The sequence below is a fragment of the Struthio camelus genome, chromosome 9 (assembly GCF_040807025.1).
Source record: "Struthio camelus isolate bStrCam1 chromosome 9, bStrCam1.hap1, whole genome shotgun sequence".
Taxonomy (NCBI): Eukaryota; Metazoa; Chordata; class Aves; order Struthioniformes; family Struthionidae; genus Struthio; species Struthio camelus.
The window spans coordinates 7,945,047-7,969,000 of NC_090950.1; the positions used below are offsets into that span (position 1 = coordinate 7,945,047).

Consider the following 23,954-nt stretch of genomic DNA (forward strand, 5'->3'; position numbering starts at 1 on the left):
GATCAGCGAGATAGCCAAGATACCAGCTAGAGACCCAAATCAGCTTTCATACTTTTTTTTGCCCAGCATTGTGGTCTCTAGGAGCCCAAACGGCTCCGCATAAACCCAAACAACAAAAGCCAAACTAGCTCTCCTCATTGCATCTGCACATCTTCCCCAGTGCCTACAGTTACGGTAGCGTGGGCAGAAGCACCCAGCCTGCTTCTGCGCACAGCTGACATCAGCTGAGCATTTCAGCTCAGACTCTGGACTGTTTGAAAGGTGCTGTGTGGCCTCTAAACTCAAGTGAGCCCTGTTGGCCCCAGGGTTGTTCCTGTCTGGGCTGTGGCCATAGGTGATACTGAATGCATAGAGATTTCTTCGGACATACTTAAAGTGTTTATGCATCGTTGGTGGAGTTGATCTGCAGTTAGGCTAGCTAAGTATGGATTATCAAAGGCTGAGTGCATGCCTCTCCTAGGCCTTTCATCCTGTGCAGATTTCAATGCATTCTGCAAGCATTAACTTACTTTTTTTAATTCTGTCTTCCTAGTGATGGCTACACTGCAGTTACCAGCCACCAACCTGGCAAACTTGGCAAACTTACCACCAGGCACCAAACTTTACCTCACCACCAACAGCAAGAATCCTTCTGGGAAAGGAAAACTGCTTCTAATACCCCAAGGAGCCATACTGCGAGCCACAAATAATGCTAGTTAGTCTTGCAGGGAAATCTAATGAGTTAAATAATGTAATCACTTCGTATTTAATACGTTTGCCCCTTTTGCTATAAAGCATCCTGGTACTGTGGAAGTCAGTAGTGGGATGAGATTCCTTTGTTCACAACAAAAACAGTATGTGGTACTTTTAAAGACTGAAATCTCACAAGCGTCTCCTACTGTACATGAAACTGCTTTTTGTGCAGCATTCTCAATCTCTGCTTGTCTGCCCAAAGCAGACACTGTAATTGTTCTGAAATTTTGCAGCTAAGGATTCTCTTTAACTCTTCATTATGATCTATAGAGGCAGAGAGAACTTCATGTTCCTGATGTAAAACTGAGATGAATCGGAAGGCAAAAGCTATTAATATATCATAGAAAGAAACCCTGGAGAAACTGGAAAAATAAGAAACTAACTTTGAAAGGGACAAGATCCTGTGTCTGAAATGAAGGGAAGAAATAGTTTCAAATATTGATAGAAGGTTGGACCCCAAACTGTTGAGAACATCAGGAGTGCTATGGGGTGCTTTGACTCAAACCCGCTGTGACAAACCTGGAGAACAGCATCGCTAAATGGGTCCTAATGGGCAACAATTTGTTTATAGTGTGCTATTGCTGTCGGAAAAGAATAGTGCGGGTTTTGGTCTGTATAGATGAAGAGTTTTATGAGCCTTGCCCAGAATGCTCATGTTGAGGTTAGGGATTGGGATGGAGGATAGAATGGGTGCAACGTTGTTTGCTCCTAGTTCTGATCTTGGCAGTGGGGAGGAGGTGTTGTTCAGTTTAATATATAAGACTGTAAATACCAGTGGCACAGTAATACAGTAGATGTCACTGAAAAATTAGATACCCTTAGCAAACGTGTTTTAGGCTGTAGAACTTGTGAGGGGAGCCCCATTTCTTGCGATTTATAGAGGCAGCGAAGGCAGTCCTACCTTGACAAGGAAATAATCTCACAGGCCTCAAGAAAGCTAACGTTTATGAGTTTACTGATAAAATCATAAATATTTTTTGACCCTTGTTTCTTAATGAGAGACTGCAGAAAAGGCTGTGTCCAGAATGTTCCTTCTGGAGGCAGAGCAAGATCAAAATACTGCTGCAAAGCATCACCCTTTAGTATCCATGAGTCAGTACTCTGTGTTAACAAAATTGCATAGGAACAGCCAGCAAAAATGAAAGCAAGAAGCCAGTAGGGTTCAGAGTATTGCCGGGGCTTTTGCTGCAGATTCATAATCTGTAAGAGACTGCTGAAAAGACTGTTCAGTTGTCAGGCATTGTTTTCTTCTGATGATAACAATTTCACAGCAGCCTGAAAAATAGCTTTGCATGTCCACAGGTCCTCCTTATTCCCCTCATACCTCCTTGTGCTCATGGCAGTTGCTGAGCTATAGGAGAGCACAGCAGCACATATGAACTGTGCTGTACTGGGAAATTGTTGTGTCTATGCTTGGATGCTATTCAGCTACAAAACGTGGCAGCAAGCATCTTGCAAGGTATTTTCAGTTAGTCGTACATACAGGGTTGCTTAAGCAGCTGACAGCGTCCGGTTACTAAGGGGTCAAGCCTTTTATTCTGGTTACAGGTCTCCAGTCTGGCTCTTCTACAAATAGTGGTGGAGGAGGAGCGACCCAAAGCACAAGCAGTAACTTGTCACAACATCTCACCTATACGTCCTACATCCTGAAGCAGACACCGCAGGTCAGCGACATAAGCGTCTTAACTGAAGCAGATTGACATTTCGGGTTGCGGTTGGTGATGTGTGGGTATCCTGTGGTTCTGTGCTAGGTGAAACAGTCTCGGGCTATGGGGTCTGGATCCTCTTTTTGCAACCCTTGCCTCTCCCCTCTGCCAGGCATCTGGTTTTCTGTTGGCCGTCTGCACATCTCTGCCTCTCACTTCCCATAGCAGGGTGTAAGGTACCCCTTACGGTTTCTTGCAGGCTCAGAAAGCAACACTGAGTAAGACCAGGGCAAGCAGCGGAGGGAGAAGAGATGGGATATAACAGGAGCGCATGATTGCAGGGGAACAAGCAGTCTCCAGCACAAGAAGTGTCATATGACAGAGATGATATTGGAAGAGCTGTCTTACACAGATGGATGTGCAAGACCTTGAGGAAAGCACTAGAGATAGGAGAAAAAGGAGAAGGGTTGGAGAGAAATGGCGAGGTTGAGTAAGGAAGATTAGAAAACAGAGGATTGTATGCAGGGATCCACGTGAGATGGGAGAGCGAATGAAGCCTCTGAAGGATAGCAATTGAATAATGATGTGAAACAGGAAGGCCTCAGGTGGTAGGTGCAGGCCTCCAGCTGTGGATCTGATTGCCACAGGCTGTGCTCTGAATATGTGGCCCTGTGGGAGGACTGATTGGGTTTTGAAACTAGAAGGCAACAAAATACCCTCTCCTTTTTGCCAAGCCCAGCAGTAGCCTCTCTGGTCTTGCAAGGTAAGTAGCGTTTGTCATAACGAATAAACTTGAAGATGATGGGGTGTGTAAATTGTATTGAATGCCTCTGAGGAGACTGGAAACTCACTGTGGCTTTTTCACACCTTCCTTGCCTTAGAAAGTGGTTTTTTGCACCAAGGTGACTGTGCCTGGCTGTGGGTGCAGAACCATCCACTGTAATTAAAGGTGCAGTGTTTTCAAGGACAAAATGTTTTGTGGTACTGGTGTGCTGCTAGCTCTCGGGTCTGGGCAAAGTGGAGACTTCCTCTAAGCCCTTTCACTGGGGTCAGCAAAGATGAGGACTTGAGTTTTTTTTCTTTTTTAATTCCAAGTGGTTTTGATGAGGCAGCAGATAAGTAGAATGTCAAAAATCGACTTAAAACACTATTGTGCGTCGCAGAGAACACCTACGAATGTTGCTGTGGCATTACAGCTACACGTTTGTATTCTGTATTGACACTCATAGGTTTGTGTTAACTGTCTTTGAAAGTACTGATCTCTCTAACTCTTGTTTCTGGAGCAGGGCACTTTTCTGGTTGGCCAGCCTTCTCCTCAGAGTTCTGGGAAGCAGCTGACACCAGCATCAGTTGTTCAGGGCAGCGTAGGAGTTGGATCATCTTCCACACAAGGACAGCAAGCGTTAAAAGTGATAACTGGGCAGAAAACAGCTTTATTTGCACAGGTAATTTGCGAATGATACGTTTCTCTCTTACCGCTCAGTATTTTGTCAAATAAAACATAGGAGATGCAAACACACATGATGATATGTTTGCCTTTTTTGTTGTTGTTGTTTTTTCTTCTGTATAATTAAAATATTGGCTGCACTATGTAAGGAAAGTACGTGAAAGCCTAATTTCATGGCAGATAGTAGACCAGTTTTCCAGCTTTATGTACTTTCTCAGAGTAGGTTACATATAACCTCGAGTTGCTAGTTTATAGATGGGCTCAAGGATTTCTTAATGATCGGGAATTAAAGAAGTGAATACAGTCAGGTACAAAAATATGCTTAAATATTTGAATCTTAAAAATGGGACGCCTGCTAACTCTCTTTGAAATTTTTGGCCCTGACTGTCTTGAGGTTCCTCAGAGGCCCTTTTTTAAAAAAGTACTGAGTGGTCCCTGTGAAATTAAAACTCCCTTAGAGCGCCTGAGATTGACCATCCAAAATTGGTAGGTGTATTTTTGTAAGTCAGCAATTTGAGTTGATGGAAGTTGTGTCTAACGGTTTCCAGCTATTTTTACCACAAAATGCCTTCTTTCACTGGAAGAGGAAAAGTCTATTAAAAGTATTTTGTATTTTAGTAAAAAGCATTTGTCTCTTTAAAAAAAATAAATAAATTATTACATTGAATTCCATTTCAAAGGCTGCACCCAGTGGACAGACATCACTGATGAAAATATCAGATGGTTCTCTAAAATCAGTGCCTACCTCATCCCAGCTCTCCAAGCCTGGCACCACTGTGCTGAGAGTATCAGGAGGCGTTATCACCACGGCTGCTACTTCTGCCATGGCCCTTCCCACAAACGGAGTGGCCCAGGTGAGAAACAGCATTGACAGTATACTGTAATTGGAGGCTAGAGGTCAAAGTCAGAAGTTCAGGAGACCCCAGGGCACGTGCAAGCTGTCTTGAAGCATCTCTCTAAAGAGCTTTGTGTTCCAGATAACACAGGGTATTGCTTTGCATTTGGACTCTTCCTACTGAGGTTGCTCAGGTCCTTTTACAGAGGAGGAGCAATCTGTGTACTGTCTCAGAAGTAAAACATTTGCACCCAGGTCTTTGTTGTTGCAAGCATGTGTACCAAAATTTTGTTTTAGTTTCTAGCCAGTATAATCACCAGGAAAGGACTTCTGCTGCTTTTTTTCCTCCACTGGTATCCGTCTTAGTCAGCTCTGTTGGTTGATGAGCTCTGTATTTGTGTTCCAGTGCAGTTAACACAACTCCTTTCTTGTTGACTTGTTTGCTGTTTTCCACAAAATAGTAAAATATCTGTGAAGAAACAAAGGGAGAGCACACACTGAAACTTGCACTTTCCTGTTCTTACAGTTATTAGAATTATAAATGCAGGTAGGCAGGAGAGGGTTTATCCAAAACAGAGTTTTCGCAGTTATACAGACCAGATTTTCAGGCCTCTCAAACACCAAATCTGTCTAGCTGACATGGAAAGTTGCAGAAAGATGTAAAATACCTGAAAATCTGTATCTAGTAGGCCAGTGAAAGCCAGCAGTAATTATACTGAAGGTTGTTCACCCGAGATCACTGACTCTTCACAGTGCTTAGTGCTCGATCTGCCCTGAACCAGTATCAGAGGCCAACAATGCACAGGGTTCGTGGTCCTTTGAATCTGACTGTGTTCAAAGCATATCTCTTCTGTTTACCCCCAAGGGAATCGTAACAACGCAGCCTTCGAAAGAGTAGTTTCCCATGGAATGAGTTTGGAAATAAAGCATTTGTGTTCCCAGAGTGAAGTCTCTTGTGAGTGGACGCAGCAGTGTATCTGACTGTTGCAGGTTGTCCATGTTGTGGAGTTCGTGGGCTAGGGAGGAGGCACCAAAAACGAAAGAGCGTAGTTCACTAGGAGGATTCCTCCCGCTTTAGTCGCTTTAGCCTGTGGAGAGGCAGAGATTAAACGAGTTGCGTGTGAGGCCATGCTGCCCTCAAAGAGGGCTGTACCCTGGTGCTACACTGCAGGTATAGGTGAAGATGCTGGAATTTGCATTAAAAGCTACTCGCTGTTTTTACAACTCCCGGTGAGGCTGTAGAGATTTAGATTTTCCATCCGCTGTCGCTATCCTAAACTTTTCCCCTGTCTGGCTTCCTGATGACAGTTATTACCATCTCATTGTCCCTGCCTAGCCCTACCTAGGACGTAGAGCAGCCAGGACACAAGTATCTGCCTGATGTCTGAGTTGATGAACATTGAAGAGCTTTTCCAGCTCTGATGAGCAGATTTGAAAATGTCTCACATCTATCTAGCCAAAATGATATTCTCAGCACGAGCCCCTCAGAATGAGTTTCTGCAGCTAAAGAACAGAAGAGCTGTAGGCTCTGTGAAGTCAATTAAGGTCTTTGTTTTTGTCAGTTTATTGTAAAATGAAGGGTAGTGCACAATGCGCAAATAATCGCAGAAAGAATAATACTGACTTTGAATTTCTTTACCTGCAAAATACACCTGGGTGCTAAGAGTGCAAGTATCAGTCTTTAAATCATTCTAAAACAGAAATACATATTGGAGTTGAGGCCTGCATAACGTCAAAATGCGACCCGTTGTCTGAGTCAGTGGAGGCACCTGCATTAACAGCTTTGCTCCATTTCTCTACTGATCCCTCTGGAGTTCTGAGCAGCAGGGAAATGTGAAACGTTACTGGGCCAGATTTCTCATCTAGAGACTTACCTGCTTACTGAAGTTAAGGGACCTGGCTCCTGATACTATCAAAGCAGTAGTGGTAGCAGTTCCTGTGTGCATAGTTTCATTTTTATTTCTGCTTGAAACGGCCATCGTTGTGTCTGTGCGATGATTGTGTATGGGCTTTTGGATATGTGTCTGAGAAATTCTTGCTTCTTAATAAAAGATACTTGTTTTTATTTTTAAAAACAGTAGTTTTATTACTTCTAGATATTCCTTCTTTGTGCTTATTGTTAAATCATGTATGGAGTGAATAGGATTTTGATATTACTCTCTCTCTCTTTTATGCAGCAAATAGATAATGCAAGTGCGAGCTCATCATCTTCTGGAGGTCCTACAACAAAGACTTCTGGACAGCAACACCAAATCTGTATAAACCAGGGCCAGTCCACTTCATCAGCAGTGAGTAAAACTGCTACTTCTACTGTTGTAAGTGTTGCTTCTCTGATGACTACGCCAACGCCTGTGACTGGAAAAGCTGCCGTATCAGGTATTGAACTCTCTTCATGACCTTCTATTAGAAAGTTAAACGTGACTGTAGGTTCTTTAGGTGTCTTGCACTGTGAAAGGAAGGATTTAGGGTCACTTGCATTTGTGAATGTGTGAAAGTGAGGTCACGCTTTCCAAAACACCTTACTAGGATAACATTTGGCATAGCCAAGAGATGGGTAAATAATTTGGCATCCTTTCGCATCGATGTGTTTACTGTGTCTGATACAAATAACAGTGTGAGTTGCCCACTGGTATTTGAGAGAGACTTTTAGCTTTCGGGCCAAGCTCTCATTAGAGGATGCTTCCTCCTCCTTCAAGAGCATAGCGTATCACCGAACACTGAAAGTATCAAAATATCAGAGATACCACAGACTTAATTCTGTTTGTAGAAGTGAAACGCCGAGGATGTTAGAAGTTGCATGAGGAGAGCTTGACCCTGAAGCTGTGCATCTACTCTGTTTGGTTTGGAAAGGAGGGAAGTGTTGATTAGGGGGAATTGAATGCTATAAAGTCATAATCTACAAACTAGAGTAAGATAGATGGGCTCTGGAATAGTTCAAGGTAATAAAGAGGAGGTAATAAAGATGGACTATCCCTGTGTAAGAGGGGTGTTTTCCTTACTTAGTTTTATTGTCTTCCAGTATCTTTTGCATTATGGAGAGCAAACAGAGCAGACTTAGTTTGAGTAGCATTGGTTAAAAATAGAAATCGTTGTTTGGATTTTTAATTTACTTGCTGGCATGTTCTGTTCATTTGAAGCGGCCACTTACTAACTGGAAACAAGGCTTACACATACAGGAGAAAGGAAGTAAGTGACACTGAGCCCTTCTGACAGTGTCATTTACGGCAACTCTGCTGGCTTTCTATGTACACAGTCTTCTAAACCACTCCTTCTTTTCATGAGTTTGTGTTTCCCAGAGCTTGGTAGTGTACAACAGAGGCTATTAAAACTGCCACAATTATAGAATTGAGTATTGTCCTTCTTACCAACCAAGCACCAAGGTTTTTTGTGGGAAATGTGCCATACGAGATGGCCTTCAGCTTAAGACTGCAGTTTAGGTGTGAGAATTTCTTTTCCCTTTTTTTTTTTTTTTTTTTTCCGGTAATCCTGAGGCACTGACTTCAACATTAAAAAGCTATTTCTTCAAGAATCCCAAAAGAAACAATTGCTATAAAACGGGTTATTTCAGGGTCAGAAAAAATACTGTGTTAAAATTCTTGAGGTTTGAATTTTTAAAGGCAACTTTCAAACAGAATCTCAGTTTTTCCCCATTGTTTTGCAACAAACAGTGTCTCCCACCCGTCAGGCTAATGGGGTAGTTGAAAACGTCCCTTCTTGCTCACCTTGCTGTTTGGGTGCCTTGCTGTGCTGTCCTGACACATCTGCATATCACTTGGGACGTCCCCCAAGGCACCATTTAAATGAGGTGCTTTCTCAAAGTGTGGTGAACTGCCCTGGAAAGAGACTTGCAAAACCATTGGCTTTTAATAGCTTGCTAGAGACCAGCTCTGTGGCCTAAGAGAGCTTAGCTTCACCATTTAACAGGTTTATTGACTACCTAAGTAATCTTAGGCTGATTATGAATCTTGCCTCACAAATATCAGAACATAGCATATAACCTGTAGCATATAACTCAACCCAGTGTTTTGGCAGTCATCCTTGTCAATAAAAACTTGTCTGACAGTTCACTGTGAGCTGTGGCTTAAGAGGGTGGTAGTGCCAGCTTACATGCCCTCCGATTTCATGCAGAGAGGGAGAGATATAGCTAGAGACTATTTAAACAAAATAACGTGTTCTGTTCAACGTTTTGTCTTCCCCTCTTCTTGCAGGGTTGCTAAAAATCCACTCAAATCAGTCTAGTCCGCAGCAGGCTGTTCTGACGGTTCCCAGCCAGCTTAAACAGCTCGGTGTAAACGCAGCTTCTGGAGGTGTTCAAACGATACTCATGCCTATGAACAAAGGTAAAATGCAGAAAAGGAGAGTAGGTAGTGTTTGAAAATCTGCTTTGACACAGAGTAGCTCTTAGTCACTGCTGGAATACCTGGTCCAAGGTTTACAGATAGAAGAAAAAGGTAGCAAGCGAATTTGTCCTTAAGCTTCATATTGCAAACACAGCGTTTGCCTCTGAGCGTGGTTATTTGTCAAAGTGTGTGGAGTTTGATTTTTTTTTTTTCCCCTTTGTTGTCCTCTTTTTTTTTTCCCTGTTCCTCCCTAGTGATACAGTCGCTTTCTGCCAGCAAAGTTTCAGCTGTCACAGCTGTCACAACAGCCAGTACCGTTGTCCCTAGTCCCTCTGCAGCTTCTGTTGCTAAAGGTAACAATGAATTTCTCAGTAAATTAAATACAGCAGTATGCTGGCTCTGCACACACCTGCTTTCTACTAGTGGCCTCACTCTAAAAGTAGACTCTGTGGCTGTGGTTTCCTTTATTTCCATTGTTAGTAGGATTTAAATCAAGTAGAAATGGGTTTTGGAGACCAGGAAGTTAACTGTCACTTCCTTCTCAACAAAGCCTAAATTATAGGTTAGTACAGAGAGAAATGAGGATGTTCTGAAAAGCCACTGTAAGTAATATAAACATTCGTTATTTTAGTCCATCACTGTGCAGATGCATAGAGCAGCATGTATTTAATTACAGTTACTGATACTTTCCAGAATAACGTATAGCCCAGAGCTGAAATACTCAAAGTCTAGTTCATGCGGAACTGCCATGTTTCTCCCATCCTGGATGAACGACTAGACAGACTGCCTGGCTATTCTGGGTTCAGAACTGCTCTCCTCCTCCTGTCTCACCAGAGTTTTGTCCTAGATGTGAGAAAACGTACTAATGTCAAAACTGGTGATGTCCTCAAAGAAAGTTTTCATTTTGGAGAAATGTCACTTCTCGCTAAAAATGCTAGTACTTTTCCAACTAGCTCTTAGTTTACCGAAATGCCAGTGCATATTTGCAGGCAGTTCAGTTTAGATCAACCAGTCATATGCAAAATGTTAGAACAGTTTGTTATGCACACACAAATCTCTTTAAAAGAATGAAATGTGAACGTTTTGAGATTTGGAGGGGGATTTGGTGGCTGTCCTTCAGCATAGACAAGGGATATATTCTTTACAAGGTCACATTTATTCATAGTTAAAAAGTAGAATGCAAACGGAAGAAACGTAGTGGTGTTTAATATTTAAAGAGGATGCATCTAGGCGTTTGTTTTAGTCTGCGGACCGTTCAGAATTTGATAGAGTGGAGCAGTTCTGATCAGTGATGTCCACAATTTTATTAGCCTTATTGGAGTCTCACTCACGAGACGTTATTGTCTGGCTCACTGATGCTTTTTGTCTTTTAAAACGTGTTCTGTTTCTTTGAAGTTAAGATGGAGCCTGATTCAGCAGGACAAAACTGCAGTTCTGTGGGAACCCAAGAAGGCCAAGCAGCAGTAAAAACAGAAGAGAGCTCAGAACTTGGGAATTATGTTATCAAGTAATTGTTTGTTTCTCTATAAAGAGTTCTTATCTGGGGAATACTAGGGGGAATGGAGGAGATGCTAGGAACGCATGCAATGGTATTAACAGTTTGACCCAAAAATACATTATTAAATCTTCTGTTACATATGCTGTTTTATCATTGCTAATCCTCTTGGCTGGCATTCATTTCAGACGGTGCTGCAATATTTTCTTTTGTAAATGGATTTGTATTCAAGGCTGCTGACAGTGAAAAAAGTTATTTTATGATTTGCAGTTGTTTTGGGGATTGCTAAAAACTCAGATTTCTAAAGCTTCTTTATTGTCTGTGATTATCACTGCTTGCATAATTCCTGTTGCCATTGAGTGCTCTTACTGGGGTCAGACTGTGTCCGATGAAATACAGGTTAAATAAGAACCATCTACAGTAAGTAGGAGAACTGCCCCTCTGGTCTTGTCAAGCTCTTACATTTCTGCAGGTACTAAATTTGAGGCCTGTCTTGGCTCAGAATTGGAATTAGACAATAAATACCATCTGTGTGTGTGTGTGTGTTTGGATGCTGTGAAGTCCAGCGCCTTATTTGCGATGCTCTTGCAAGTAGTTTCTGGAGGCTTTTCTCTGGATGGTTCTTGTAGTCTGTGAGATGGCTCTTCTGCTCTTGATTTCCCCAGTGGCTTGCTTTCCTGTCTCCACGTTTAGAAAAGTGTTATTGTCCTGACATATCCCTGTAGACATTAGCCTGATGTGGAAGGTATCTGTAGGAGACAGGAATAAATCTTAAATCAGTACGCACTTGGAATTATCTTAGTCATAAAATAACTGATGGAAAATACAGTTCTGTTCGTTATGACTGATTAAATAAAATTTGTACCTAAACTGTTAGCACATGTTTTAATGTTATAGCAGATGTGCTGAGTGCCATCAAATGAGCCAGTTAGCATAGTCTTTCCCTGTAAACAGAACATCATAAGAGATGGACGGTTAATAAGTAGCAAAAGAAAGTACAAAGCTGCTCATTCAGTATGGCAAGTTGCTACTGGGACAACTTGCAGTAAAATAATGTTGCAGATTGTGAGATGATACAAGGATTTCTTCCAAGCCTGCCTGCTAAAGCCAGTTTCTTCAGCTTGATAAATGTAGCTTCAGATAGGGACGCCAACGCAAGAAGGACACTTTGAAATACTTTCTCAGAAGTGAGACATTACAGGAGTTTATCCTCGCACTAGTGTTTCTCTACTGCTTTGGGGCCAGGAACTAGAATCTGTGCTTTCAAATAGTGCAGTGATATTGAAACCTTGTGCATCTGGTTCATCAATTCCAGCAGTATTCTTCATTGTGATTCTTTTTATTCTTTGCAGCATAGAATATTTGGAGAACATCCAGCAGCTTTTAACAGCAGTAGTGAAGAAGGTTCCATTGGTTGCTGAAAAAAGTAAGCAGTGAATGAAAACGCTTGGTTTGCGATTTTCAGTGTATCAACAGAATGTTTTGTGTACTCTATAGCTGCAAAAATTACAAAAAATTGAATGAAATAAAGCCCCTGTCCTAGAGAACTTACTTCGGGGTTATTCTAAAGATTTTTAGAATTAAGTCCGTCCAGTAAAGCCAAGTGTATTTTCAGCAGCTATTAACTTTAATCTCTTTTTCTATTCGAAGTAGGTCATGTTTGCTCACATACTGACTGCAAGTGGGTGCTCTTTTACCTGGTTCCTGGTTTTGTCCTCTTTTTTTTTTTTTTTTTATTTAAAGTCTATTATGAAGCATGTCTCTTATGCTAGAGTTTCAGAAATACTTGCAAATATGGTAATATATCTCAGCATTGACATTTTTGTTGTTGTTGTTTTTAACCAAAGGTGGTAGTTTACAAAGAACTGATTTCATCTTTTATGACACTTTATAATTGCATACCTCTTTCTCATTTACATAGCTGAAAATGCATCAGTTTTCTCTGGTAGCTGATGCACTTTGAAAAGGAGTTCCTGGAGACTGGCTAGGGTAGAGCTTCTCAAGATAAGGGCAATGGGTAAAGTAGGAATGAGTAGCACAGTAAAGCTTTTATTCTATATTGCTTTGGGGCCTATAATAGCATTCAAGAATATTTGGCCTGGAATTCATGACCCCTCCGTATGTTTTGCCAGAAAACCTCTTCACTGTTTCCTTTTTATGTTGTAATTTGTTGACAAAAAAAAGAGTTTTGAGAAGGAAGAGACTTTGAGCAGTAACACAGCCTTACAGGTCTACCTCATTAGAGTTTTTGGGGGAAGGAGAGGCTTAAAACGGTCCTTGGCCATAGGTGTCCCAGTGTGCTGACCAAGAGGGATGCTGTTTGTGCATCCAAAACCCAAAGTGTCCGCTACACGCATCCGTGTATTTGTTAAGAGTTGTATCAGCATTTGAAAAAGTTACAGTCCTTGGTCTTGTGAGCGTGAAACACAGAGAACTCGTTTCCCCTTTCCTCTCCGTTAAATACAGCACATCCAGAATTGATCTGATTTCAGTTGTTAAAATTTAATGCTGTTTTTTTTGGCTTTGTCCTTTCTAGGTGAAGATGCCAGCTCTTTTTGCGCCAGTTCAGTGGAACAGTATTACAGCTGGAATATTGGGAAGAGGAGGGCAGCCGAGGTAATCCTCTCCTTCTGTGTTTTGTAAGCAGTCATTAGGGATGCAAGAAGGATTTTTGAATTACAGAACCTTCATTGTTGTTGACAGTTTTATTTTCTGAAGCACTGTCAAATTTTAAATGGAAGCATTCCTCACTGCAAGATGCACTGATTGCTGTTCAGGTAGTGCTCCAATTTATTGTTCAGAGGCTTTCTCAAGTAGAAGGGACTCTGAAGGTCAGTTTTCCTTTGATTCAAAGATGATTTTGAAACATTTAAACAAAAAATGGAAAAAAAATAAATTCTAATTTTTTAATTTTAATTAGAAAATTTTTTTTAAAATAGAATTTTTGCAAACTGTCCTTTACCACTTCATCCTCATCACTTGTGTATGGTATGCCATGGTCATGGGAATTTTCCCCAGCATACTTTGTCCTTCTTATATCTTTTCATGGGATTATATCTACTTTCTGTAGAAAGAGGATTGAGAAATCTGACGTAAGAAGTGCTAGTACTGAAACAGGTTGTCAGTTCATCAAGGATAAATATCTCAACTAATCAGGATCTCTTAGTATTGTGATTGTTATGTTTTCCCATTATTTCTTAATAGTTTTGTCATCTTGCTGTAGATGTGTAGAGAAAATAATAAACTGATTAGACTCACTGCTGTCTCCAACTTAAATGAACAAACAGTTTCACCGAAATATAAAGAAGCATCTTTTGCTCTGCTGGGTTTCTTGCACTGTGCTATTTCTAAGTGTTACTTTGAAGATGAGACAGTTGAAGTCAAGACAGAAATGCGTCTGGGCCCCTGTAAAGGGGTGTCCTTGAGACAGGGCTCGCTCTTGAGGTTTTGGGTGGGTGAGAAAGCAGCAGATGCCTGCCCTGCTCAGAGCTGCCAAAGATGCCAGGATCACAGCCGTCTCCCACACTTACTTTTCCTTGCCATTCTAATTTCTGGGAAAATTATGTTCCTTTTGTTTTCCTTGCATCCTGGCTTATTTTTCTGGGCCGTAGTCTTGACTTAAACATTGTAGCCAGTGTGAGCTTTTCCTTTGGTTTGTCATAGTGGCAGCGAGCAATGACAGTGAGAAAGATCCTGCAAGAAATCATAGAGAAGCACCCTAGGTTTCACAGCGTTACACCCCTGAAAACAAAACACGTGGTGCAGTGGTGTCGATGCCATGGCTACACTCCACCTGACCCCGAGGCCTTGCGGAACGATGAGGACTCGATTGAAGACGTGCTGACGCAGATAGACAGCGAGCCAGGTGAGTATGGAGGGACAGCAAACTCCTTTTTGCCAGAGAAGTTTTTCATTAAATGGCCCAAGACTGTGTGTGTGTGCACACATGTGCTTGTCCTTCAGGAGAAAGGGGTTCTTGCTTTCTTTGTTTTTTAATTTAACGTGGAATAACAGAAGTTGGAGAGATCCTAAAGGCAAACGTAGGAGTGAAGCTATCCCTTGCCCCTGCCAATCCTGGCGCTCTCTGGTGCCTCTTTGGGCTCCATCGCGCTTTGGGGCCCTCGTGGGCCCAGTCTAGATTAACGTGGTGAGAGATCCTCACCCTGCAGCGTAACTGTTCATAAGCGGGCACACAAACTAAGCGTAGGGAATAGTGATGCTTCCAGAGCTGCCCGTGGGTAAGCTTAGTCTCAGTTAAAAGGCTACTGTGCAAACAAACTGAATGAGCACAAAAAGCTGTCTGGCAGTGGCAGCATGGAGCTCAGTGGGGGATTATTTACCTCCAAAAGCAAAGTAAATTGTCCCGCGTGAACCTTCATGTTGCGTTATTACAGCGGCCATGTTTTTCCACGAGGGATAGCTGTGGGATATCCACAATACGTTGCAGTCTGTATTAAACACATACCTTTAATTTCATTTATTCTTTCCATTTAGCTTCCCTTGTTTCACCTTCAGATGATCCCTTTCCCAAGGCTGAGTGTTTTTCTGTCCTGATCATAAAAGGATTTAGAATATTTCAAGAAGTGTGTGGATTTGATTATTCTGTGCGAAGTCTGGTCCTGCATTTCAATTGTTGAAGGTGGAAAGGAAGCCTACATCCACTTTTTCATCTTTTTGTCTAAATAACTAGATTTGAGTTTGTCCTTGAAGACAAGAATCTGTTTACCGTGTGGCTTTCCACAAAAGGTCTTTTTTTACTGGCCAGAGTTGAGCTTGCAGAGAACAGGGCTAGCCTTGCGTACTTCCACTGGAAATCTGTTTTCGATTTTTCTTCTTAAAAAGCATGATAGTACTTCTCATAATGCAAAAGATGACTTAGTACTATGTGATGCCTATACAGTAAAACTCCATTTCTCTAAGTGGGTTGAAGAGCATCAGGCTGCCTTGCCAGCTGTCAAAAAGCTTCTGTGAGACTGTTCAGGAAGCTTGCATTAGCCTCGTATTGTTTGAAGTGCAACCTTGTTGATTGATGTAGGGGCAGATGAGGGAGAGCGCTGTGAGCGTTATGGAGACATAGCGAGAAGGTGCTCGATGACTATTTGCATTTTCATCCCTGTGTGTAGTAGGAACTACAAAAATAACCTCCAGTTATCTTAGTTTCTTAACATATTTTGGGTGTATATCTATTTATAAGCACTTTTCCCCATAATCTGTCGTATGTTTTAATTAATTGCTTCTTGTTCAGAATGCCCTTCATCTTACACCAGTGGTGAGGAGCTGTGCCGAAAACTGGAGGAACTGCAACAGTTTCTGAAACGAGAACCAGAGCATGAAGAGGAAGTAGATATTCTCAACTTTAGTGAGCCTTTAAAAATAAACATTAAAAAGGAACAGGAGGAGAAACAAGAGGAGATGAAATTCTATCTGGCTTCCTTACCTGCGTCAGAGTTTGTGAGGGATACGGCGGAGAAGGTAATGAGTGAATCTCAAAGCTGCTAAGAACTGCTGCTAAGCCAGCTGTGGCTTTAGTTTTATTTAGTTGCCTTTTGTTCATCCCTTATGGTCCTCTGGATGCTTTGTCATGGTTTTTATAAATGGCCTGAAAACATGGCCACTCTGGCTCATGTCGTTTAGCTGGGCAGTGCTGGTAGGAGTGAGTGAAGCATGCCAGCCTGAAGCTTGTTGCAAAGCAGCTGTGTTGCAGGGCTTAGCACCAGTAAACCTGTCCAGAAGGCTAGAAGCGAGTAGAAATGAGGAAAAAGGAACACTTGCACTTGAATGCTTCCTCTTCCATCACGAGAAAGTTTTTGGGCTTGTTGCTTGGACTACTGCTGTTAACGCTGGCTCCCGGAAGGGGGTGAAGTGAAGCTAAGAACATAGCAAACTTCTCTGCTGCTTGTGTTTCTTCTCCCTATTCAAGTTTGAATGAAGGAAAAGGACAGAGTGGTTTCCTCTCACAGCAGCCAGAAGGAAAGAGGAGGCTTGTTCCGCTACTAAAAGAGAATGCTTTCTGGTATAGGGCAGGAGACAGAAGTGGAGGGGGGTTCCTTGCAGCGTCTGTGGCAGAAAGAAGGGTATCTCTCTCTCTCTGCCTCAGAGACTAACCTCAAGGGGCGAAACTTTGGTTCTTTGTTGTATCCTGTCTCCTGCCACGTAGGAGGCAAGGGGGTGGGCATGATGGGAGTACACTGGGAAGTGAAACGCTCTTTTGATGCTGAACTTCTGTGTTGGGAGTACTATTTAACACTGTTTCAGTTGGTATAGTAAGGCACAAGGAAGAGTGCAAATACATGGACTTAATACAGGTAAGGAACTTTCGTTCTCAGTCCAAAGATGCAGCCTGTTTTGGTGTAGACTTTCTGTAACAATGATAAAAATCTGCTTTTGTTTCCTCTGTGTTTTAGAGACGTACCTGCAAGCTGTTTTAATTGATTTAGCTTCTTTTTGCCACATTTTTTTAAACGGAGCCTGAGCTTATACTGCCCTTAAGTTTTGCAGTGCTTGCTTGCTTTTTATTTTTTTTAACTCTACCCATTGTGATAGATTGTTTCTAAAATAATCTCATTGTCATCTCATCTGTAGTAAAACGTTGGTTGTGTTACTCCAATGTACTAATTTGTCAAATGTTATTTTTTTCCTCTCGTATTTTATAGATAGGGATTTCATTTCAGCCTGCTGAGGTACACAAGAATGTTTATGCATCAGTAATAGAAGATATGATTTTAAAGGTAAGAATTACTTCACAATAATAACTTTCCTGTAGCTGTATTAACACAGTTTTTTTGGTTTTGAAGTCCATATTTAATAAGCATTTCTCAGATCAGGAGATGCAGAGTCAAATGTCAATTCTTGTCCACGTATAGAAGGATACATGGCTGGATGAGGAGACTCATGTATTTCTGCGTGCGTTTCCAGCTTTCTAACAGATGTGTTGACTTGGACGTGTAGAATAGTGTTTTGCAGCTCGTAACCTCCAGTAAGATACTGACTTATTCTGTAACTTTGAAAGTACCTCTTACTTTGTCCTACCCCTCAAAACTGTTTTTAAAAAAAAAAAAAATCACCTGCCACACCTCCAGAAGACTTGATTATTTTGTGAGAGGATTAGATGTTTTTTTCCTAAATACTGTTCAGTTTCTTTTTTGCTGGGGTTGTCTCTAATGGGGCACTGCTGAATTCCTGAAGTCAGCAGAAGTTCTCCCTTGTACAAGAAACCATTTATCTGTCATACTCGCTTTTGGAAAGATGGAGACTGTTTCTCATCAAAGCCCTTGAACAGCATGGATCTGAAGTTCTGGTGTTTGGACCGAAGGCTAGCATAGGTTATTTTTAGCAGTGCTCTGCTGTATTTCAAACCAAAGACAATTTTTGAGGTTGTTTATACAGACTGCTTCTAATCGAAAGATCAGTTTTATAAAAGCTAATTGATTCCAGGTTTTCAGCATGCGCGCGCGCACACACGCATACACGCATGCGCACTTCCGCTGAGCTGTATCTTATCATGCTTGAAATCAAACACAGATACAATCCATTTGTTGACGCACATTATAGCCCCTGGATTGCTCCAGTGTGATCATAGTTATGCCAGCCTTCCTGACTGAACATCCCAGAAACTCTGCTCTACTTTTGATATAGGCATAGAGAGCCAAGAGCCCTAATTAACTTTGGATTCAACCTTGATTAAGCCAAGTGTGTAGGGCACGTAGCTGCTGTCCACCTGCTGTCCAGGCTGGGAAGCCAGCCTCCTGTTTAAGTATCTTGGCAACACACAAACCTGGTAGCCACAGATTGTGGTTAACAAGCATGGACTGATTCCCAGAAGACTATCTGGATCCTCTATGCAAAAACAAGGTTTTGTTTGTAAAAGGTGGGGCCCTAAAATGCTCTCGGAAGCACAAACTCTGTTAACATCAGATCCACCGTGCTCTGCACATACTGCTCTGCAGGTCCAGGAAGAAACCAGGCTTGGCGATTGGAGTCATGAGTTCTGCTCAGCCATAGGTGTCCGTCTGTTAGACCTGCTCAGTTCTTATCACTGTGCTAATAAAATTCATTTGGGCATTGAACTGCCCCTGCTGATTTGATAATCCGAAGTTCCAGTGTTCAGTTATACTCAAGCCAATAGCATGTAGCTTTTCTTCTTCCATAATGCTGTTGCCCAACGTTGCCTTTTATCACAGGCCACTGAACAGCTCATGAGTGATATCCTGCGGCAAGCACTGGCTGTAGCATACCAGACAACTCCTCACAACAGGTACAGTGGCTTGTTTCCTCTTGGGCCGCTCGCATGCCAGCGCTAAGGACTGAACTGCTTGAGAAATTTTGTCAGATTTTGTGCAGCTCGGAACATGTGAGCAAGGGATTTCTAAATAATCTCGTCTGTGTTTTACTGATAGTTCAATGTTTGAGCCAGGAAAAAGTCTATTTTTACGGTAACCTTTAGCCCACGTTTGATTTCCATTCACTAGCATGCTCTGGGATAACTTGAAATTGAAAAAAATAAGACTTTGAGAAAATAGTTTAAATTTTTATTTTTTATATAATACACACATGCACATATATATACATACGTATATATGTATACATATTTACACGCATGTAACGTCTGTGCTATAGAAATTCAAGAATTAATACCTCAGCACTTTGTTTTCCTGTGCCAGTGCCCGAGATATATCCTTCAGTCATTTGACAATGGCTCTTTTGTGCTGTGACATTTTAATGCTTTTTCTGTGTTGATGTAACACCTGCTCTGTTGTTCTTTTTTGCCTTTTTTTGACTTCTTCCTTCCTGTTAGTAAATTTATTGCCTTGCTGCTTTATAAACACTTGTCTTTTTATATATTGCGATAGCATCTTTGATTCATTCCCTGCAGGACTCCGAAAGAGATCACAGTGATGAATATTCACAAAGCCATCTGTAACGTTCCCTTTCTTGACTTCCTCACAAACAAACATATGAAGATATTAAATGAGGAGCAATGAAACAGAGCAGAGAAGATGCTGCAGGAAAGGTGGATTTATGACTGAAGCTGGAATGACAAATCCAGGATTTCTGTAGGACACTATTATATAAGTTTATAACATTGGGCTACTAGATTGTTACCTCCAATTAAAGATGCACCTTAATGCAACAAAAGGATGCTCTGTTCCAAATCAAGTTGTTAAATGTCAGTGTTTACTCGGTAAGTGTTTATTCAGTGGCTGAACAAACGTTTTGTCAGTTTGCATCAAGTCGCTAGCTATGGGAGACTCCACAGGCCTGGTACATGCGATGACAGCTATGTTGATGAGGTTGAACTCTTTTTTTGGAAAAGAAATTATTCTTTGTTACTTCACCTGCTTTTTGATGCAGACTATGAATGAGTTGATCTCCACATGCAGTGAGCAGAACAGTTGCTTTGGCACACTGAATATTCCAAAGCGATTCCAAAGGCAGCTTCTGAAGGTGGGTTGTTTTGAGTAGGAGGGTGGTTGGTTGGGTTCGGGTGGAAGGCTGATGGCTGCAGTAAACTCTGCGAGTCCTGTTTGAGCATCATATATGTGACTGATAACATAGCTGGCTAGGCTTATTAGCTTATTCAGCGAAGTGTAGCCTAATCAAATTCCTTGCCTCTCTGAAGGAGATATCAGATCTCGCTCTCTCAAGCATCCCAGAGAGGATGAACTGGCACATACTCAGTCTAGATGAATAAACCTTGGTCAGGCTTGGTAAGACTTGACTGGCCGCTTGTCCTGCATGAGAAAGGAGAGCAGAAGTAGCTTGGAGAGGACGGTATTCAGTATTTGTGGGCTTGGACTGGCTGAAACCCTTTGCTTACCCAGCAAGTGGCTCCCCAGTCTGCCAGAAGTTTTGGAGTCTTAAGCTGGAGGGCGGATAGGCAGCTCTGTTGTGCATGTGTTAATGTTTTGGCAGCATTCACTGATGATCAGCTTTGATTATGAAGTGGTGTGGGAGCAGCACCACTTTGTCTTACGTTCTGATCAACACAGAGAGACCTGATAGGATCAGAATATCACAGAGATCTGTTGCTTGCGGGGAGCACCTCTGATGTCTTGACTGCAAGAAGTAGTTCTGCTTCTAACCACAGCACTTACCTATCTTGGGAACGTCACTGATGTAGAAGAAACGTCTGCATCCTGGCTAATGATACCTCACTGGAGAAAGCTTCGCTGACAACGTTCTGGCCACCCCACCCACTGCCCTCTGTCCTGCCTCTGAGGATGCTTGCTAGTAGTGTGAATAAGCCATTGTAAAGTTGGTGGGACCCTGGTTGGACTGTGAGGCTTTGGGGCTACTTGCTTTGTCAGGTGGCTGGAGCATAGGTTAGCAGCCAGAACCTGCTGGGCACTAATCTCAGCTGGGTCACTGATTTGCTGCATGGCCTTGGATTTAATCACTCTGTGCCTCAGTTTCCCCATTTATGAGAATGGGGAGCAGGATACCTACCTCACAAGGGTGTACTGAGGCCTCACTCTTGTTGATGCTGTGCTTTGACAATGCAAAGCCTTTTATAAATGTGAAACTGCAGTTACCTTTCTTGATCTGGGATAGGAACATAAATCTTCAAAATAAAATCTTTTGGTGCTTTTTGGGGCTAGAATTTGGGTGATAGTAACTCCAGCTGTGTGCAGGAACTGTGGAAGATGGTTCAGTTATTGGGTGGTTTCAGGCTTCCAGGGAGAGCTAACTTAAGTTTGATGCAGTCCTTAAATTGCAGAAGGTACTGCATACCTCAGATGAGATACCACCTGTCTCCTCCATCTTAAATGAAACAAGGGTGTGCAGCTAGCCCCTCTTAGCCCATCAGAGCTGATGGGGAGTTTCAGTCAGCATGAGTGGCAGAATTTGGCCCTTGAACACAAGAAATGGGACTGACGTGTGAAATCTGAATTGCATTCAGAGAAGGACTTTGCCCCCTAAAAAGGGCATTTGAGATGCTCTGGATTTGGAAGATAATCCTGGCTTGTTTGGGTAAGCCTGGAGCAGGATTGCCTGTGCAAATACGAAGTGCACAGTGTAGCCCTGACATTAGTTTTTCAGCTGAGGTCAGTGTGAAGACTTTGAGCAGTGGTGATTGTGTTTCAGCACAGTGCTGAGAGTAGGCAGGAATCCAGGTAGCTGGAGAACTTGGGGCCTCACGCTGTTTATAGGCTGTAGCGAATTTAACAGCCGGTGCAGCTTTCAGACACTCTTGTGCACAGCTTGTACAATAGAGAAGACCATATTTCAAGATATCTCTCATTGTCTCTCTATGACGGTCTGCAGGTTGTGTGGGAACGGCCTTTTGTGCAAATTCAGTCATGCTGTGATCTTCTGGAGTGACATGTGCCTGTCCAGGCCCCTGTCTCTTACAGGCTTAGTTTCTGGGATTTCAAAGTGCCCAAAGCAGCTCTTGAGGATGCAGGAGCTTGCTTTGGTTTTGCAAACCTGTTTGCAAATCATGGCTTCCTTGCCTGTGTCCTGCTTTTCTGTAGTGCTGAAGAATGGAGTTTCAGACTGTTGAGTCCCGAACCAGGCTGTGAAGCAGACAGGTAAATGCCCGTTGTTCTTAACACGGTTCTTGCAGTGAAGATCTATTGATACGTTTCTGAGCAACCACAGGTTATTCTCCTAGGAGATGCTATAGTAATAATATATAAAGTTTGCTAAAGTAAAAAAATCTGTTAAAAGCAGATAGAAAATAACATGTTTTAGTCCAGCAGATGTGGAAAATGTTTGCGATAAGGTCTTTGAATTTTGGGAAAAGGTGGGAGAAAAATTTATCAGCAGGAAATTCCCATTGGAATTGCTTGGAAATAAGTGAGAGCTGGTGGAAATTTCATACACCCAGGTAGGTGTAGAAGATTTGAGATATTCCAGTATATTTCTCTGGCTTTCTAAAGAGTCTTAATACAAGTTAAAGATCTCTTTACAAATATTGCCCCTATTTGTAATGCTGTGTGTAAATCCTTCATGTTATCTGTATTATACTGTATAATTGTGTAAGATACGTATATTTACAATAAATTCTTTTATTAGCTGTGATAGGATTGTGTGACTGTCACCTGTCACTCAAGTTTCTCCAAGCCCCCAAGGTTTTGTATCCTTTGCATCCTTGGAACGTTTTGGTTAGTTTTGGAGAAAATTTGGTGGATCTTGAATTTTATCAGAAAGAAAAGGTAATTTTTGCCCTGTTCTAGTTGTTTTTAATAGCTTTTGGTTTGGGGAGGTTGGGGGAAGGGGTGACAGCAACTCAGCACGCTTAGCTCCCCCAACTTCTCATCTTGCAGGGCGGCTCATAAAAACAGCAAGTAATTGGTTTGCCCTGAGCTGTGTGGAAGATTGAAGAGGAATGGAAAAAAGTAAGAAAAGGTGATTTCTCAGTTTGATTGGCAAGATTGCGGGGAAAGAAAATCTTAGGTGACCGTGAGCAGTTTTCACACACTCTTGCCTTTGAGAATGCTGGAAAACTGATTCTTCTTGTACTACATCCCATAAAAGAGCCCCCTCAAACTGAGCGTAAACTGTAGTGCCTTTTACAGTACAAGAGCCAAGCAAATGAGAGTGCAGCCATTGAAGGCTGGCTGTGCTGTGGATTCAGTTGGTGGTGGTAATGCTTTTTGGAATGTTTTAGCTGATACCTTCGCTTGTGGATCTTGCAGCCCTGTCCTCTTGCTTTGACGCATTCGTAACTGTAGCTACAGGAAGTGGTTGTCATTTGCAGGAGATGAGAATGCAGTCATGCAGAACACCTCCTGCAGGCATGTACGCATCGAGATTTTTCTTATGTTCTGTTATTAGCCTTCCCTCCTGGCAAGGAGGGTCTCTGCCAAACCACTGCCATCTGGCTCTGATTCTAGGGCATATTCATAGCTTGCTGTGGCCTTCCCAGTTGGCAAAGGCCTGAAATCAATGGGCTGACTTGTAATTAATGCTGTACTGTCACGGCTATAAAAGCAGTTACAGTGCTCCCAGAAGGTGCTGCACCCTCAGCTTCCAAAATGAAGTCATTCGTATACAGAGGTAGCACAGGAGCAAGTAGGGTAGCTGTGTCACTGTGCACTGACCTGATGATGTAAAAGAAAGAGCCACCAGGCAAGAGGGATTGCCCAGCCATCCTGTGCCATCTCTGTTCCGGAAGCGAGCACAGTCTCTCTGGGTCAAATGGCACCAACGCGTTTACCATAAACTATATAGACCTTACATTACTGCATGGTGGCCAATATAGAGAAAATCTGTGGGGATAAGGCAGACGTAATAGGTTTTCATCTGATTGTTCACCCCACAAGAAATTCATGCAATGAGAAAATCTGCAGTTTATAAAAGGCAATATTTTTACGCACACAGAAATCATCAGTGTGTCACTTGTAACTTTTCAGGTATTCAGTTCAGGCAATGAGAACTGGCCTGAGTTATTGAGTGTATAACACACCAGAGCTTCACCTGAGCATGCAGAAGTGCAGATGTTCCTGGCTCCCTG

General features: G+C 42.2%; 2 protein-coding genes across 17 annotated transcripts in view; both read left to right on the forward strand.

The window, feature by feature from the left end:
* YEATS2 (YEATS domain containing 2) overlaps positions 1-22,521 on the forward strand; it is a 53,370-nt gene extending 30,849 nt beyond the window's left edge. For all 5 annotated transcript variants that reach the window (XM_068954193.1, XM_068954197.1, XM_068954195.1 and 2 more), the window contains 15 exons: positions 533-694; positions 2,281-2,396; positions 3,665-3,823; positions 4,506-4,679; positions 6,838-7,036; positions 8,869-9,000; positions 9,255-9,353; positions 10,396-10,507; positions 11,848-11,921; positions 13,032-13,111; positions 14,159-14,360; positions 15,741-15,967; positions 17,149-17,223; positions 18,676-18,749; positions 19,368-22,521. In XM_068954193.1, coding sequence (XP_068810294.1) covers positions 533-694; positions 2,281-2,396; positions 3,665-3,823; positions 4,506-4,679; positions 6,838-7,036; positions 8,869-9,000; positions 9,255-9,353; positions 10,396-10,507; positions 11,848-11,921; positions 13,032-13,111; positions 14,159-14,360; positions 15,741-15,967; positions 17,149-17,223; positions 18,676-18,749; positions 19,368-19,476 — 1,994 coding nt within the window. In that variant the 3' untranslated portion in view covers positions 19,477-22,521. The remainder of the gene's footprint in view (positions 1-532; positions 695-2,280; positions 2,397-3,664; positions 3,824-4,505; positions 4,680-6,837; positions 7,037-8,868; positions 9,001-9,254; positions 9,354-10,395; positions 10,508-11,847; positions 11,922-13,031; positions 13,112-14,158; positions 14,361-15,740; positions 15,968-17,148; positions 17,224-18,675; positions 18,750-19,367) is intronic.
* Positions 21,492-23,954, forward strand: part of LOC104143561 (claudin-15) — a 62,607-nt gene continuing 60,144 nt past the window's right edge. For 4 of the 12 annotated variants that reach the window (XM_068954209.1, XM_009674128.2, XM_068954202.1 and 1 more), the window contains exons 1-2: positions 21,534-22,026; positions 22,765-22,846. Coding sequence is in view for 1 of the 12 variants with exons in the window: in XM_068954210.1 (XP_068810311.1) it covers positions 22,827-22,846 (20 nt within the window). In the remaining 11 variants the exon portion in view is untranslated. Of the gene's footprint in view, positions 22,027-22,513; positions 22,654-22,764; positions 22,847-23,954 lie in introns of those variants that run through there. The other 8 variants (XM_068954206.1, XM_068954207.1, XM_068954201.1 and 5 more) reach the window with 8 other exon arrangements.